Source organism: Aulonocara sp. 'chitande type north' Nkhata Bay, linkage group LG6, assembly GCF_057382095.1.
Source record: "Aulonocara sp. 'chitande type north' Nkhata Bay isolate Kocher_YH1m ecotype deep benthic linkage group LG6, A_spYH_male_GT1.1, whole genome shotgun sequence".
NCBI lineage: Eukaryota > Metazoa > Chordata > Actinopteri > Cichliformes > Cichlidae > Aulonocara > Aulonocara sp. 'chitande type north' Nkhata Bay.
Window position 1 is genome coordinate 27169229 of NC_141349.1, and position 18189 is coordinate 27187417.

At 45.3% G+C, this 18189-nt stretch overlaps 1 protein-coding gene across 8 annotated transcripts in view; it reads right to left on the minus strand.

Annotated features, from left to right (window-relative positions):
- Positions 1-18189, minus strand: part of rbfox2 (RNA binding fox-1 homolog 2) — a 43342-nt gene that overhangs the window by 17325 nt on the left and 7828 nt on the right. For 7 of the 8 annotated variants that reach the window (XR_015129903.1, XR_015129902.1, XM_086295983.1 and 4 more), the window contains 2 exons: positions 14796-14846; positions 961-1167 (listed from right to left, as the gene is read on the minus strand). Coding sequence is in view for 5 of the 8 variants with exons in the window: in XM_086295983.1 (XP_086152109.1) it covers positions 961-1167; positions 14796-14846 (258 nt within the window). In the remaining 3 variants the exon portion in view is untranslated. Of the gene's footprint in view, positions 1-960; positions 1168-12347; positions 12561-14795; positions 14847-18189 lie in introns of those variants that run through there. The other variant, XM_086295985.1, reaches the window with a different exon arrangement.

Sequence of the window (18189 nt, forward strand, 5' to 3'; positions counted from 1 at the left end):
TTCAGTATTGAACAGCAGAAATGAGGTTTTCTTTTCGGAAGAATGTAAAAGGGAAAAAAACAGCGGCCGACAGCCTGTAAACAGCGGTAGACTTGTGCGTAACAAGCAAGCGAATAATGAAGAAAGCGAAACTGTTCGAGAGAGAGAGAGAGGGGGAGGGAGAGAGAGAGAGCTGCGCATCGCAATGGAAGCAAAACAGTAAAAGAGTGAATTCATGACGATGTTTATGTGAAGCGTTTGGATCTTCTTTTGCTGCTGATTCGGTCAATATTGTTTGGAGAGAGATCAAACTAACAGCTTTAGAATCAGCGCATAAAGGGCGTGAACACAAAGCGCGGACCCGGATCAGCGAGCTGTCGGCTTTCAGCCCCGACTGTGAGAAAGGCGACATCTAACTGATTCTGATCCGCGGGTCGCGCTGTGTGTTTAAGTCTATGTGCAGAATCCCTGTACCTGCTCTCATTTACTGTTTGGTGGTTCTTGAAATTTTGTGAGATGTCACCAGAGATTCTGGCATTTCGGACAAAATAAATTTATATTAAAAAATCGATTCAGGATTTTAATGAATCGATTTTACGTTATCCAAGCCAGAATCGATTTTAATCGATGAATCGATTATAAAAACCCACCCCTACTTCACACACTCTCTCAGTGTATGTTTCTGTGACAGCGAAGTGGCCACAGAATCGGTTATGACAGGTGGAATTATTTTTGTGTTTGGAGGAACGATCGTAACACAGAGAGGTTTATACGTTTTAATCCGAGCGAGATAAAAACAAAACAACATGTGAAAATGTTACAGCTCAGTTGAAAAGAAAAACTTGAATTGTGGTCACAATTAGTAATGTGCTCTTATAATATCCTCATTTCAGTCTGTAACGTGTATCCCACTCACTAAGCGCCCTCTCAAGGCACAGCCTGGGTGTGGGCTGCCAACAGAGGAAGGAGGCCGGTACTCACTTGGGCACTGAGGCTGTTAGCGGCGTTGGCTGCGCTATTCGCTGCTCCGCCGGCTTCCACGGGACCCTGGACGGCCCCTGCAGCATACAGGCTGCCCCCGTAATCCAGGGCCAGGCCGTTCTGGGGGGGCGGTGGTGGAGGAGGCGGGAAGGCAGAGAAAGGTGGGGGGACGAGTCCCTCCTGACCGCCAGCACTATCCTGAGAACCCTGTTGGAAGAAAAAGAGAGAAAAGTGAGGTGGGAGTGAGAACTAAAGTGGTCGGCTGGCGAAATACCACGGTATCTTTTACTAAGAGCATCACCCGACCACACAGAGACCACTTCCCCAAGAGCGTCAGTCTAAAAGTCATACAGGCATGGATATTATATTTCCATTTTCCTGTGTGTGTGTGTGTGTGTGTGTGTGTGTGTGTGTGTGTGTGTGTGTGCGTGTATCTAACCCCCCACCCCCACCCCACCCCCCAACCATTAAATATTCACTGCTGCCACATCTATTATTGAGGGTCAGATGCCTCCATGCTCAGTGTGTTGCACAATGATGAGTGTCTAATGCCTGCACGCACACTTACAAACGCCTCTGCACACAAACCACCTTTGACACGCAAACACCCACACACCTAAACGCTCACACAAAGACCAACTGTTTGCAAGGAAGCCGGCCCAAGTACTTCGTACATATTATCCCCCCCACCCCCAAGAAGATGCATGTGTAAGATGCCAAAATTCGAGCTTGTAGGAGAACAACACAGGCGTCCATAAACACATGGTAGAGACACATAAACATGGCAGAGGCATTAACACAACACACACACACGCGCACACACATTCCTTACTGCTGGCAGTGGAGTATGGATACCCTAAATGGTAACAGAGAGGCAGCAAGGATGGGAGAGGACGGGGCCGGGCTGGGGGATTTGAAGATAAAAGGTGATGACAGATTCAAGAGACGAGGCCCGATCCATAGCTGCAAAGGATTACTCAAACTTCACCAGATTTCTAATTCCAATAACTGCAGTGTTTGGTCATTTTATTAAAGACTATAAAAACACTACGATGGTTTTCTGGTTCAGAGAGGGATGCTTTAAATGCTAATGTCAGCACGTTTTAAGAAAATAAATAAATAAATCAGGACATTGTCTGAGTTTGTCCTTTTTCACGCAAAGTACCGCAAAGCATGAAACGGTCTACTTACGACGTGGTCACACTACCAGAAACAGATTGCCTGGATGAGACATGCAGAAGGCAGTAAGCGACACCCCCTCACTTACTGTAGCTGTGAACGCAGTGGACGTTTAGCGGAGCGATTTGTCAACCGGTACAATCTGACCTCTCACATGCTGGTAGATGAGCTGACATCCAAAGTGATTGCACTGGAGATTTGCTCACTGCCATAACACCTTTGTCAGGTGATGTGAGAAATGCTAAGGGCTGCAGAGAAAGTGTAAAAACAGTTAAAAGCAACAAACTTAACATACCGACATTTAGCAGGTATAAAGTATTCACTATATGCATCTTCCTGCTAAAAGGGAGTTTTTCCTTCCCACTGTCGCCAATTGCTTGCTCATAGTTTGTTGCCTAATGGTTTTTCTGTATTATTGTAGGCTCTCCTCCAATATAAAGTGCATTGAGGCAACTGTTGCTGTGATTTGGCGCTATACAAATCAAACCGAATGAAATCAAATTTTTAGTGGTAAGATTCATCTACTGGGGACCAAGAATGTACAAAACTATTGTGGTAATGCATTCAAGTGGTTGCAGAGATCACACTGATTGCCAAAATCCAGTTGACCATCATCATTAATCTGGCGTGAGCCACGTTAGCATGTTAGCCCTGATTTAAAAAAACAAAAAACTCTACCAACTCTCAATATTTTTTTCACCACACCTGATACATATGACATTAAAATGTACCAGAAAATGAGAACTAAACAACCTGATACCGGCACCAGAAAACAAAATCATAAAAACTAAATTATACATTTGTAAATCACAATAGATACAAATGATGACGATATCTAGAAACCCGGAGTAGCACCCATTGTGTAGCCTTTTTTGTTCAGCCTATTCTCCTTTGCTGTGTCTTTCTAACCTCTTTGTTCTTCTCATTTGACTGTAACAACTAATTACTACAATCATCATCATCATTGCTTTATTAGGAATAGTACTAATGTAAGACAGACTCGCAAAGACAGTAATACAATAATTAATTAGTAAAAGAAGTTACAATGTCGCCCCCCCGTCGGCATTATATCACTTCTAAATAGACTCAGTTGAGCCTACCTGACATCTGCTTGGCTATACTCACTTCAAGTGTGTGTGTGTGTGTGTGTGTGTGTGTGTGTGTGTGTGTGTGTGTGTGTGTGTGTGTGTGTGTGTGTGTGTGTGTGAGTGACAGGCTGCAGCGATGCCCATCTGAGCTGCACAATAGATCACTGTCCCTTTGGGAGTGTTATAAGTGTGTGGGAGGGTGAGTATGTACGTATGTGTGCGTGTGTGTTTGTGTGTGCGTTTGCGAGCATGCCATCTGTCTCCCAGCTTTTGACCTTTCTCAGCGTCACACCTGTGACACTGTAGTCCGGCCCCTCGACTCAGTAACAAACCGGGGGATGCACGCGGTCGACACGGATCACATCGTGACACGAGAACAGCTTCAGCTGAGCTGCTCCCAGCGAGCAGTGAGAGAGAAACTCTGCCGTGTACCAAGCAGACAAACTTAAGCAAATAAAGCTGGAATTTGTTAAACTTAACAACTTAAGTATTTTTTCTATTGGATAAATCCTAACTCTAAATACAGAACATAGATTTGTGTACATTTACTATAAACATCAATCTAATGATTTCTTCCTGGACTACTTTTTTAAGACATTTTATCAGTCAGAAGCATCGTCCTTGAAATGCTTTGTTATTAAAAGGAAAATGCCGCCCATCACACTTCAAAGAAATTCGTTCCTGTATGTACCTATATACAACCTCAATGGACTGAGTCAGACACTGGCACTGGTCAGGAGACTCCTACGAAGTTAAAACCAAATATCAGAATGAGGAGGAAAGGTGATTTAGGTGACTTTGAAAGTGGCATGGCCGTTGGTGCCAGACAGGCTGGTTTGACAAACTGCTGATCTACTGAGATTTTCATATGCAGCCATCTCCAGGGTTTATAGAGAATGGGGGGAGGGGGGGGGCGTCCGGTGAGTGGCAGTTCTCTGGGCGAAAATGCTTTGTTGACTGCAGAGGCCAGAGACAAACAGCCAGAGTGGTTTGAGCTTACAGAAACGTGGCAGCAACTCAAATAACCACCAATATGCAGATGAGCATCGCCGAACACAGCACAAAGAATATGGAAGCAGATGGCCCACAGCAGAAGACGACCACACCGGGTGCCGCTCCTGTCATCTCGGAACAGGAAATTGAGTGGCACGGGTTCACTAAAAATTGGGACAAAACGTTGCCTGGTCGCGATGAATCTCGATTTGTGGTGCAGCACTCAGACGGACGGGTCAGGATTTGGCATAAACAAAACGAAAGCACGGATCCATCCTGCTTTTATATCGACGATTCAGGTTGGTGGTGTAATTGTATTGCAGATGTGTTTTTTTTATGGTAAACTTTGAACCTCATGCTGTTTGTGACCATGCCCATCCCTTTATAATGACAGTGTACCCATCTTCAAATGGCTATTTTCAGCAGGAGAATGGGCTCAGTGGTATCCTCAGTATACTCCACAGTCTCCACATCTCAATCCAATCGAGCACCCTTGAGATGTGGGGGAACGGGCAAAAGGAGAAAAAAGAAAAAAAGAAAAACGGCTTCATGAGCTGCACGATTCCTTCATGCCAGTGAGGACCAAAATCTCAGAGGAATGTTTCCAGAACCTCGCTGAATCGATGCCACAAAGAATTTATGCAGCTCTAAAAGCAAAGCGGGGTCTAAAACTTAAGAATAATCATGTCTGATATACCGGAACTCACAAGTCGCTAAGTAAATGAGTAAAGTTCATTTTTATAGCGCTTTTTGAGACAAGGAATGGTCACAAATTGCTTTACAGAGGTAATTTAATCAAATCCAGCCCACGCCAAAGGCAAAGTGGACACACATGAATGAAGAAAAACAACATAGTGTCTGTCTGAACACATGAGTTTTAAGCTGCCTTTTTAAAGAACAACAAAAGAATGATATAATTATTCATCTAATCATTTACTGGAAGATTCCTGGTGCAGAAAATTCTTTGCATCGCACCTATACTTGTCTTTCCCGCCGTCGTGAGGCAAAAAGGAGGCAGAACCAGACGCTTTAAGAGGAATGCTTTGAACTCGTCCGTTAAAGGCTGCAGCCGCGTTCTGCCTTTTGTGATTTCAGGAGTGTAATTACAAACAGAAATCCTGCCATCTCCCTGGCTCTCGCTCACCGATAACGGGCACTAAAATGCATGTTATCGCTCATCTCAACACTGTGAGCCTTACCCCGAAGCGCCGCTGCCACACCATTTCGCCGCGCGCACACATCCCCGCAGCTCGCCTGGCAGGTGAAGAGTCACCACCTCGGGCAAAACAGAAACCGCGATCCTCATCTTCAGTGGCTGCCACTTGAGCAATACAGCCACCAGATTACTGACCACAGTGTCCAAGTTTAACTTCATTCACGTTTTCAGATAGCAGCTGTGTCCGCTCATCTAAACTCTGCAGCTGTATGAACCTCTTCCAATCTCGCCCACAAGCACTCAAATTAAGATTTTGATACAAGATAGCGCTCCTCAACAGCCTCGCCTCCGTGTCCTAAGTTTCACGTCGCAGCGCAAACACCTTACACCTTGGCGAGCCGTGCTTGTGATTTGCACAGATTGTTCCTGTGATTATTATAACCTGCCAGGGTTTTAGGATGCATGCTTTTAGAGGTGCGGCTTTGCAAAATTTCAGCTCTTCCAAGTTCCCAGAATAAATAAAGAGAAATGAACTGCTGCATCTCTTTTCCTGCATTACTTCACCCTCTCATTAATTTGGTTTCTGTTATTAGCCGTTATGATTTTATGCTCCAATTAGTGAACAAAACATGCATTTTCTCCTTGTTGTGGGGGAAAAGAAACAACACTCTGTTACTTCACTGGTGGCAATAATGTGAACATTAGCTGCAATCCTCTGATGAGAGATCCTGAATTCATTACATTTGCTCAATTCAGAGATGCAAAAAAGAAAAGAAAAGGAGAGAGCAGAGATGTGGAAATTAGCTAGTTTAGATCAAGCTTTTAACTGCAGCTGGGAAAAAAACAGACATGTTAAGTGACACACTGAATGACTTCACTTTGCATAAACCCATCCTAGATTAAATGCATTTGCGGAGGTGAATATGAGAGTAGGTGGAGCAAGCAATTCTGGGTCACTAGGTAGGAGCTAACCTGGGTGGCAAACAGAAAGAGAGAGAAACTCGACCCGCTCCCGTGTCTTCCTTCGAAAGGGAAAGTTGATGACCCCAGATTGGGTGAAGCGGTGAAACGGGAAAAGCTGAAAGGGGACAATAGGCTGGCAACATTTTGTGGCAATGAGGGAAACCTTTTAACTGTTTCAGCCGCTATTAAATGCAGCGCCATTAAATTTTAATGATCTCTTTCACTTTTGATCTAGTGGCATCACCGCATCATAATGCAGTTCTGTGCTCTGACTGCCAAATATTCGCTATTTAGCTAACAGGCTAAATTAAAAACGGTGAAAACGGTGAAAACGGTAAACGTTACGGGTGTTACCATGTCGTCAGTCAGAGAACGTACTGGCTTGTCTTCTGCTCTGATGACCTGGGCCAAGACTTCCTCTTCCATCTGGCAGTCATTGTTTGAGATACATTTTTAAAACTAATTAAAAACAAAATTGGCATTAGATGATAGCTGGTGGTTTGGAGGCTGCATTTTCAAAAATGCAGCCTCTCTTGTGCCTTTCATTGGGACTGTTTACCTGCATGCAAACAAAGCCTGCTCAAAAGCGACTGTTTGTGTTCCAACTAGTGTTAACCGGGCTACAAACGGAAACCAGAAGGCTTCCCGCTCCACTTCCCAAAAGATTCTGCATATTCATATAAGTAAAAAGCAAAGGTTAAAATAAAATGAGCAGATATTTGTTTATAAATATCGCCATGTTATTAACGCTGAGCTCAAAGCACCTCCACGCCTCCCCTCCCACCTTCAGATGCTTTTCCACCGTCCAACAAGCTGCACTGAGTGAATACGCTGACAGCTCTGCTTTTATTTAAAGTCTAAAGCTATCATTTATTTTATATTTCTATCTTACTGCAAATTAAAGAGCTTCAATGGAATGAATTAAAAAAAACTTAACATATAAGCAAAAAAGGTCAAAAGGAAGATTGTTTTAACTGAGGGATCCCCCTGCTGTAGAGGCTTACATGAATAAATGCAATAAAAGTCTATCTTTTGTCCAATTTGATGGGAAAACCACCCTCCTACTGTTCATCACCGCTTTACTGCTGTCGTACTTGAGTCCCAACATTGATGACTCATGACACATCTCACTCGACTACAGATGAGTCAGTCTTGGACTTGACAAGTTGTGATGCAACTTAGACAGAATGATAGTGACTTGGATGTTAATAGCGCACGCTTTAAGCCTCAATTTCTGATTGCAGCAATATACATATGTAATTTCAGCAGCACAAACCACTGAGTAGAGGTATGACCCAGGAGGCAGATTTAGAGATGACGACTTCAAATCTTTGATCTTTTTTTCTGAAAGGAGGAGGAACATAAACTCTGTGACCCTGTGAGCCTCACCAGCCTTCTCTAAGGTTTTCTATACCAACCCTGAATCAGCTGTATCATCGATATCAAAGGTACTGGAACCAGTTCATTTCATAGACCAGTTGACGAATGTCACCAATGATAGAGAAATAGATCTGTAAATATGCAGGATTCATCCTCGGCACGGCATAAAATCACATTAAGAATGCATTAATGTAGCAATCTCTATGAACCTTTAGATGCCTAAGAGACTGATCAATGAGGAAGCATTTCTTCATTGATAAGCAAACAGTCGCACCTATGGAACAAATAAGTTATAGCAGCCAATATTGGACAGATCATCTGAATAATTCTGGTTGAGGACGATTGTGTTGCAGCTCTAATCACTAAAAACCAAAGAAAAACCAAAGTAAAGGTAGTAGAGGTAGGTAGTGAACAAGATCTCTCTGGATCTGAGTATTAATAAACATCAACAGCAACCCATGTTTTCACATACATGTGTGTCTTGTCCTTATCAGGCTAAATAATCTAAACTTTAAGGCAAATTCAAGAAAACAGTGAATGAATGAGCTGTGCTGAAATAAATGTAATAGTGCAAACTTGCTGACTCCAGTCTCCACTGGTAGTTTTGAAGATAAATCTCAAGACCAGCTCTGATTCACATTTCTAGCTTCTCTGGATTAAAATTCCCCGTGTTCAATTATATTTAGCTCTTAGCGAGGAATACTGGGAGCTTTTTCTGGGACTGAAAATAAGAAATTTGTGGTTAGAGTCGGAGTCTCTTTAAGTTATTTTCTGACACAGACCCCCGATCACAACTCTGTCGGTTCTTCTCTTCTCCTCATTGTTGTTGCTCATGCACAGACTACAGCCTCGCAGGAGAATGGACAACCCCGGCTGTTGCCGCTCCTTCTGCCAGACCCAAAATAGAAGCGGGAATGCAAGCCAAAAACAACCTTGTATTTGTGTTTGACGATTGGCCTTTTCAGAGGAGATCCATTTTTGCAGCATCTCAACGGGCCTCTCTATACCTGATGCACTGTGTTAACAACCCCGTATCTCCAAAAACAGTATGTGCCCCCCTCCTCGTCTCCCTCCCTCTGTAAGGCTTTGGGGCCTTTTGCTGACTGCGAGTGGCCTTTGTGATTCGAATCAGGATAAAAGCATCTACTGAATAAATGCACACAGATAGCAGGATAAGAGGAGGAACACAAAGGCAGAGGAGGAGAGCATTCTTGGAGAAGTGCTGCCCTGTGCACAAGCAAACTGTAGGCTGTTCATTTGTGTCAGCACTCAAGGTTTGTGTACATTTTGTTTGTGTGCATGTCTTGCGCTTGTCTCGGTGTATGCTCCCGGTGTTTTAAGGGATTTTAAGGGTTGTGAAAGTGCATGCGTTGGCCAGGCAAAGCCAGTGACTCAGAGCGGTAGCTGTAGCTGGCTTACTTTCGGGTCAGTTAGCAGCAGCAAGTGTGTCTGAGGAGGCATGTTATAAAATGTGCCCGTCTGCGGCAGTCTCACTACGCTACTCGAGGAGACAAGGAGAAGAGCAAAGGAGAGAGGAGAGGAAGTGTGGTTAAAAGCTAACTGGGGCATCAGTGGGTCATTTCACATGAATAATGACGTTTCAGAATCGTACTTTCTCTGGCTTCCGGCCATAACGCTAATGCCTAATTCAACAGACTGGACTATGGAAAACGTGATTCATGTTGTTAGCAGCAGCTCGTATTTTGGCTCAATAATCGGATTAAGTGGTGAAGTTCGGTGTTCAGCTCAGATCTTGGCTTCCGAGTCTGCGCTGCTGTTACCCAAGCTGCAAACAGCTGGAGAAACGTTTTACAACATGCCTGTGGCATACCGATGAGCCAGGAGACACCCTCTTGTTAAATTATTCCATCCAACATCAACCCCTCCTCCATCGGTTCCCCCCTCCTCCCTTCACTCGCTCTTCCTCTCTGCTGCTGTTCTCCCTTTCCTCCCACTCTCTCTGCTGTGCGCTTCACTTCTTTACGCTTCATAAAATCCAGACGGGACCCTCGCATACGTCCCGCCCCCACACATGTCAATCAAGCTCATTTGCCTCATAGCAACAGGATATCAGCGCGATCCAGGCTCCTCCTTCCATTCTCTCCTCCATTTCCTTATAGGGTAACATGTGTGCTTGTCAAACAAACCCCTCCTAATCCACCCCCATCCTTTTCCTTGTAGGGTCTCCCCTTCCTCGCACGCCATTTCTGGGAGACTCCCCAGCCTCATACATGTGCACAGGAACATGCATTCGCGCGTGCACGCATGCACACACACGCACAACCCCGACTTTCCCCTGTCATCTCCTCAGTAGCTGCATAAATGGTCCGTTCAGCACCACTGCGGCATTTTATGAAAGATAAACACCCGAAAACAAAAAGGATGATGACATTATTTGTTCACATTTATTCCACATTAGAATCCACACGCCATCCCAGACAAACACACAGGCAGGTGAGCATACAAACCTGCAAACAGATATGTATTAACCCAACATGACTATGCCTCTTTCAATACATTAGACATGACCCTGAAACTAGTTTGTCCTGTTTGACGCTCACAGAGGGCTCTGCACTAATCGCCTGGTTGTCCAGTGTGGTTTAAAAACATACGGAAGCCAGCTGTAGGACGGTGTTGTCACTGTCAACTGCACCGCCTAAAGAGTCAGGAAGGGCAACCCCTGCCTTTTTCCTTTTTTTTTTTTTGTTAAAGCTGCACTGATGCCTCACGCTGAGCACTTTTAGAGCAGTTAAGGGAAGCACACAGCTGGAGGAGGAGGAGGCCCGCTCAAGATTTACCCCCGTCCAGAAAGGTGTTTACATCACAAAAGGTTTCCCATCAACATTTTGCCTCATGCCTCGAACCACCTAACAATCAGCGCAAAATGAGTGACTCATCCAAGTTGCCACGGCAACACGGTTCATCGGGATCAGTTAACGACCACCATTGTTACCCCTGCAAAGAATCGATAACAAGATTTGGGAGGTGGAGGCGTGCCAGTGTGTGGGGGGGTGAATCCTCACGACCCGTTTCCAGTTTGTGCAAGCGTGGCAGGCTGCGCATAGCTTTTGCAGCAGGTAGGCGTCTCTCCCTTGCCTCAGGGCACACGCTTAGGTGGGGCTTGAGAAAATATTTCTTCTGCACCCGATCTGCTGCTCTCAACTCTCTCGCAGGAGAAAGAGACAATTTAAAAAATATATATATTTAGTTATATAAAATTAGCAAAAGCAGCGCCATCAAGGAGCTGATAAATTACCCCCGCTGTAAACAAACTCGGAACACTCACATATGGACATAACTGCAAAGTCAGCTTTACACACTGAAATTGCGTCACTGAGCAAACTAGCCGCCTCTAGTTGACCTACAATATGTGATTTTCATGCTGCTCGCCCGTGTCTGTTCTGCTCCCTCACCTACGAGCTTCCTTGACTGCGGTGGGGAAGCGTGGGGTGTCCCATCACCCTAAAATTGTTTTAAAAATCTTCTCCTCGTGCTCCCATTCCTTCTCTCCTTCTCTCCCTTCAAACCCCATCCCCCTCTCTTCCAGGGGCTCTTAAAGGAAAACATTGAGATAACAGCTGCCAGGGCCCCGGGGAGAGCGAGAGAAGGGAGAAAAGAGGTCAAACAGTAAAGAGAGCAGGAATCCAAGGTACAGCTGAAAGAGAAGCACACACACACTCATACTGACTCACACCAATTGAAATGTAATGATATGAACATGACACTTCATGCACCAACTTTGCAGCCCACTGTGTGCTCGAGCTTGTGTGTGTGTTTGTGAAATGTGTGACACAGAAATTACAGTGAGGAGGTGTTGTTAGCTGAATAGAAGAGATGCAGAAGGGAGGACGAGAGAGAAAGAACGAGCAATAAAAAAAGGAAAACACAACACAAGGGCAGGGACAACTGTTCTGTGGACACCTGTCCCTTTCGCTCACAGGCTGGAGCGATGTACAGAGACAGCTGCAGGGCCAATAAAGAAGAAAGAGTTTTCCACTTACCTCTCCTCTCCCCCCTCCAATTCCCTCTCTGCTTCCACTCTCCTGCTTCAGATATATCGAAATAGTTGACTAGCAGAAATAGCGCCACTGAACCGCTACATCCAGCTGACACGCTGTACTGTATGCTCACATAAGATTCTCCTGACCATACATAATACATGGCTGAGCGCAGTTTCTGGCAGTGGCAGCCCTTGATGTTCAAACTGCGTGCACTTCTAGCTTTTGGCAGGGTTGGGGGGGGGACAGATGCCACAATAACAGCGTACAATAACACACTGCCGCTCGTGCGGCTCGGCATAACGAATCATAATTGTGGAGATACGATCTCCAGCCTGTATCTCGCTGTCATCAACGCCTGCTACACTACTTCCAGTGTTTATATCCCACTCGTAGCAAGTAGCTGCCGAGTCCTGACAAGAGCCCGAAACGCTCTCTGACTGGACCCGCTCTAGCGATCGGGTCAAGTAGACTCCTCGTCTGTTAGTAGTTAATTAACATTTAATGCTCGATGACAGCCCGTTCTGATGCCGTTTCGCGTACGGCCGAGCCCGAGCGCCGACGAGGAGATGCAGCGGCCGTGCACGCAGGCGGAGGAGGATATGAAAAGATACGGGGATAAACACTCACCGACAGCACGTTAGGATAGTACAGTCCCATCATCGTATTCTGTGCAACAACTCAAACTGTCGTCGCTCCTCTCTCCTCTCTCTCCTTTCCTCTTCTCACGCTGCCTCGCTTTCTCTCCCTCGCCGAGCCTGTGTCACCTCACCAGCTCAGTCTCTCTTGTCTGTCTCACAAATTCAAAATCTCCCTCTCTCTGCCCCCGCTCGCTCTGTCTGCCCTGCCAATCCCCTCCCCTCCCCACCTCCTCCTCCTCCTCTCCTGGCTTCTGTCCCTGTCACTCTCCCTCACTTGCTTACTTGCTTGCTTTTCTTTTCTTTCAACCCCCCCTTCCCCTCTATCTATCTCTCTCTCTCTCTCTCCCCGACTCCCACTCAGTCTTTTCTTTCCCTCTCCCACTCGCTCCTTTGCTTTCCCTCTACCCCCAGCCTTCTGTTTTGCTGCTGTGCCCTTGCCTGCTCATCTCTTCTGTCTCTTCTCCGGTCCTCCTCCTCTCCTCCTATCTCACCCAGATAGCCTAACGCCTCCCCCTTCCTACTTCTCTGCCTCTGTCACACCTGCAAACTTTCCCCTCCCCTCTGCTTTCCTCTCATGTCGCAGTCCTCCTCTCCTCTCCTCACTCTCTCTCTCTCCTTCTATTCTCTTTCTCCATGTAGGTGAGTTAACTGGGGCTGCTGGCACCACTGGGAGAGAGCAATAGACGTCTTTTCTTCTCTCTCTCTCTCTCAGACACGCACCTTGTTACGCAAATGAGCCGGTAATTTTACACATCAGTCATTTTTTTCCTGCAAAAGTCACGACTGCAACGATACTAGGTCATACCGAGCAGCGTTTTTCATAACACCGCCAACATGGCCCAAGTCTGGCTGTTATCACATTCAACTTAAAGCTGTGTCGGACGATATTTCTATAAAAACAAGGAGGATGAAGCCACAGCGGTGTAAGCTCTGCAGCTCCCCTTAGGTTTACAGAGCATTTTAGCACCTTTTAGATCATTGTTTTGGCTTCGCGCTCGCTGCATTTTTAAAAATATGTATCAACCTGGTTTCAGCTCCCAAACCCCCACAGTAATCCGCGTCCAGCAGAGAGCTAAAGATAGCATCATTACAGCTAAACATATTGAAGCATTGAGCAGATTTTTCTCAGAAGAAAACGACACCACTGGGGGCACCAAACACGCCCTGAGCAGGAAGGCTCATCAAAGATGCAAGAAAAGATGCCAGCACCCGCCGAACAAATCGCCATCGTTTCTTGAATAACGACCATCGACTACACGAGTAATGAAGTGGCATTAATCTTCAGCACAGCACACTGCACGTGAATCCTTTGCTCAAATGCAGAACTCCAGCGCGGCACAGGTTTGCGCACCGGGTGACAAATACCATGCCAAGCCATTACCTGATGATTTTACTTTATATAAAAAAAGTTTGAAAACTACTTCAATAGGCAGCCTGCCAAGTTTCATACTCCATCTGCAAAGAGCTTGTCTTCCCCTTCACACTTGGGGCTTCTGCTACTCTCCAGGCTCTTCCTTCCAGGAGTCTTTGATCACATCATTCTCACACTGCTGCTGACAGTTTAGCACCTCAGTGTTGTGGAAGCCTCCGCTGCCCGGCATTGTTTTCTTCCTCTCTGTCATTTTTCCCCCCTCCTGGTCAGAGGCCAAATCACACCTCCAAGCCCCCAAGCAGTCCTTGAATGACTTCTTTCGATCCCAACAAGAGGCTGTTCAGACAAGCCGAAACTTTAAAACATCATCATCAAAAGTAAGATTAAGAGTGAAATCAAAACTGTCTGTTTGACTTCCAGGCTTCTGCAATACCCACTTAGCTGTACTAAAAAAAAAAAGCCCATTCTCATACTGGGGCAAATAAAAGCATTCAAGTGAAGACAGATAAAGTGCAGATAAGCAGCCGGAGGTTGTCGGGCACCACGGAGTGCGAGGGATGAGGAGATTACGGGCAGAACATGAGAGGATGAGTGGATGAACGGAGGATGATCTAAGGATTAACCACATAAACTGAGCAGTCTAATAACACAATCAGCAGGCTAATACAAAGATGGGCAAACATGCTGTAGTCTTACACGCACACACACATAAACACAAACAAGATGCAATGCAGTGTGAGTGCGTGTTTGTGGGCAGAAAACTATAACATCAGCATGTTTAAAGGTGCTAAAAGAGAAAGAACAAGTTGGATTTGCCATCTGAAAGATGATTACTAAGTGTGCATTATTGGGAACAGAAAGGAAAGTGGGTGGAGGGTAATACTGGAGGGTTGTGGAGGCGTGTCTTTTACTACACGACTGCTAATTTATAATCTACACCCCCACCTTGTGGTTTGAAGAGCTACACTGAGCCATATTAATGTTATCTGAATACTGTATAAATGGAAGGAGTGGAATGAGGCCACATTACACAACGTGGATTTTGGCACATGTTTTTCCTCTTACCTGACTATGAGACGGGTATCCGTGATAGCTGAGCGCCAAGGGGTCGTTGTTCTGAAAGAGAGGAGCAGATTTTTCGGAAACATGGTCAGAAATTTGTGAAGAAAAAGGACAAGTCGCTTAAAAACATTTTCATGCTTCATTGTTATTCACTCAGACTTTTTTCCTTCTGTTTTTATGCCCACTAAGCTGTTGCCTCCATATTTGACTTTACAGCTGCGTGCCGTTTCTGACTCCTAATCAAATTAACTCTGTTCTGTGACACACTCCTGCTATCTCCCAAGTCAGTCTCCTCCAGAGTTTTCCACCCAGTGGATCTTTTGTCTGCTTGCAAAGCCGTGATAACGGGGGCGAGTGAGATCATGCGAGCAGTAGATGAAAGACGGGAGAGAAAGAATGAGTGTCACCGCGGCTCTTAAATCATAAATAGGTCAGGAGTGTCAGCGAGCATGAAGCCCATCGGTGTGAAATGCGATCATGAGCCCTGATGCAATCTCCAACACATCCCTCTCAATGTTCTGGCTGTGCAAAGCAGCGGCGGATACATCAAACATCTGGTGAGTAATTACAGTAACACAAGATGCAGAGGAGACAAAAAAATAATTTGTTTATGGCCAAATATTAAACATAAATCATTCCTCTACTCCCTAAAATAGTTTGTAACTCACTTTATTCACTCTCATAATACCGTGTTCCAGCTTTTATGCTAATGTATTCCATTAAATGGAGGCGCTTTTCACAGCAATTACAACACACTTTGAAGGGAGAAAAAAAACAGATTTGCCTGTCTCTGACTTCATATCACTAGATTAGAAAACAACCCAGCTTCTCCCTCCTCCCTCTGTCCTTCCCCCTCTGATCTTCCTTTCATCTGGAACCAATGTCCCTCGTCTGCTCTGTACCCAGGGGGAACACTTTGCTCTGTGCGCTTCACAGCTTGAGTTCGCCTGATTAATACTGTAGCCATCTAACTCTGGACCCCATGGGGCCGTTTCACTAAAACTAAGCACAACATTTCCAAATGTAAGAGGCTCGGTTGAGGAGGAGGGAGCAGGAAGCGTCTTCGTGATTGAAAAATGCAGCTTGCGCGAGTCTATCTCAGAGCCAAAAATGTACTTAGTGAACTGGCTTTGGGAGGTAGAAGCTCTAAATAATGAATCACCTCTTAGAGGCTTGAATAACATGAATAAAGTATGAACCTTACTTTACGGTGAGGCCAAACTCTAAACACAAAAAAATAAAAAAAAAAACACTGAAGGTATGGGGGCGCACGAGATTCATGGAACGGGCACGCTGCGTCACAGTGAGGGTGGCGCTCTCACAGGCAAACATCTGGAAACATATGAGCAGGAAAATAGGGAAGGACTGGAAATTCAACAGGAAATGGGCAGCAAAGAAAAAAGTGGGGGGGGGGGGGGGGGGATGGAGGGAGCAAAGACAATGACTCATACACGAGTCGAGTCATGTGCTTAATTTCCTTAAGCAACTCAGCGGGATGAGCGGGGGAGGGGGGCAGTGCACTGGAGTCAGCTCAGGATGAGTGTATCTCAGTGTCACTCAACACCGCGGCCACTTGCACCGAACATGAGAAAATAGAAAACTCTGTACTTCAGGTAGTCAATAAAGGCGCGCTGACTCGTTCCGGGGATGGTAATGACTTTTTTCCTGGGGAGGGGGCTAAAACAACAGAAGAAACTGCAGGGGAAGACCGGGTGAGCAATCACGAGAAAGTAGCAAAATGACCTGAAGTCAACAGATGGCAAAGATGGGGAGGAGGAGAGGGGAGAGAGACCAGCTTGCAGGAGGTGGAGGGGAGACGGGAGCAGTCCTGTAATAATTAAATCTGAAAGGAAGCACAGGATGAGAGGCACAGTTACCTCCAGGTTTCTCCTTCACTCAGCAGAAGTATCCCACTGTACACATGAACCCTGATACCGCTCTTCAAAAAAAATAAATACAGGTGGGGTAGGTGTGTGTGTGATTGTTTAGCACGTGTGGGATGTCTTAATTTGGTCACAAGACTCGTGTCTATTCCTATCGCGCCTTGGGACCGCTACTGTTCTGATGAGGAGGAGGAAAATAGGAACTACATTTCACTACTCTGAGAGTCATCCTACCTAACTGCAAAGCAGGGCACTGCATACACTCGAGAGGATGTGAATCCACTTCTTCCACAAAGCACTTATGTGCTAAGCCTCCAAACTGTTGGCCAGAAGATCTAAAGTTTATTTTCCCCTCGGTATACCTCACACAGTAAACCTACACGTGCTTCTTTGAGGGTACGCTGGTTGGAGTCACTGGGGGGGTTTTGGAGGCTGCTTCGACCCTTCTGGCATGAAGATAATCATGAAGCAGCATCAGCTGCTGGATCACATGCTACATAATGAAACCGCTGAACACAATTGTGATTTGGATCCCCCAATTTATTTCAGATCTGATAGAGAGAGAATTAACATTTGTATGTAATTATTTACGGCACCACATAATTGCCCATAATGATTAATCTGCATTATCCCTTCATTCCAGTGAAACCAGAGACCAGTATTGGATTTTTGGAACCAATGTTGATGACATTGTGGCTGCTGGCCCCATTTTTACATTTAATATGTCAGACTTCACTCTAAAAGGCAGTTAAACTCCTGTAAAAGGGTGGAGCCTGATGGGAAGACTGAGTAGCAATAACTGGACCCATACATCATCTCTTTTATGTACTGTATTTAAGAAATATTACACAAAAACTACAAAAAAATCATCCCATTTTTCAGCCCTATGCCCCAGATGTAATGCTCAAATGGTTTCCCAATTAATTTACCAAGTGTACCAATAAAAAAAATTAAAAATCAAACTAGAGATGCGCGGATCAACCAGCCAGGGAGCGGAATCGGCTGATATCCAGCGCTCCTGGCTTTGACCGGTGACCGGCCGGTCAGCCTCACATTTGTCTGATTACAAGCTGGTCCGTTTCATGCACGCACAACACACACACTGCGGGGCAGGGAAAAAGTCAAACGTAAACTCACATTCACATGCCAAAATATCATTAGTGTTGAAGCTCCTTACTGTAAGCAAAGACACAAAGTTTGCCAAAGCAAACCAGAAGAAAAGCTACGGCTTACTTTGGCAAGTCTGAATAGATTTGTTCGTAGCAACAAACCTAATCGGGGTCATAAATCACCCTCACTCAACTGAAAATGGACATTTTAAAGAAGCTAGCAAAGGGAAAGTGGCTAAAGCTAAAGCTATCCAGAAGTCAGAGCTAGCCACGAGCCAGCAGCCTCGGTATGAGCAAAAGATCAAAGCAGTTAGGAGGAAAAATATGGAGACAAGAAGAAAAGAGAAAAAGGTTTCATAAATCTGCTTCACCTACTTTTTTTTTTCTCTTTTGGCTAAAGCAGTA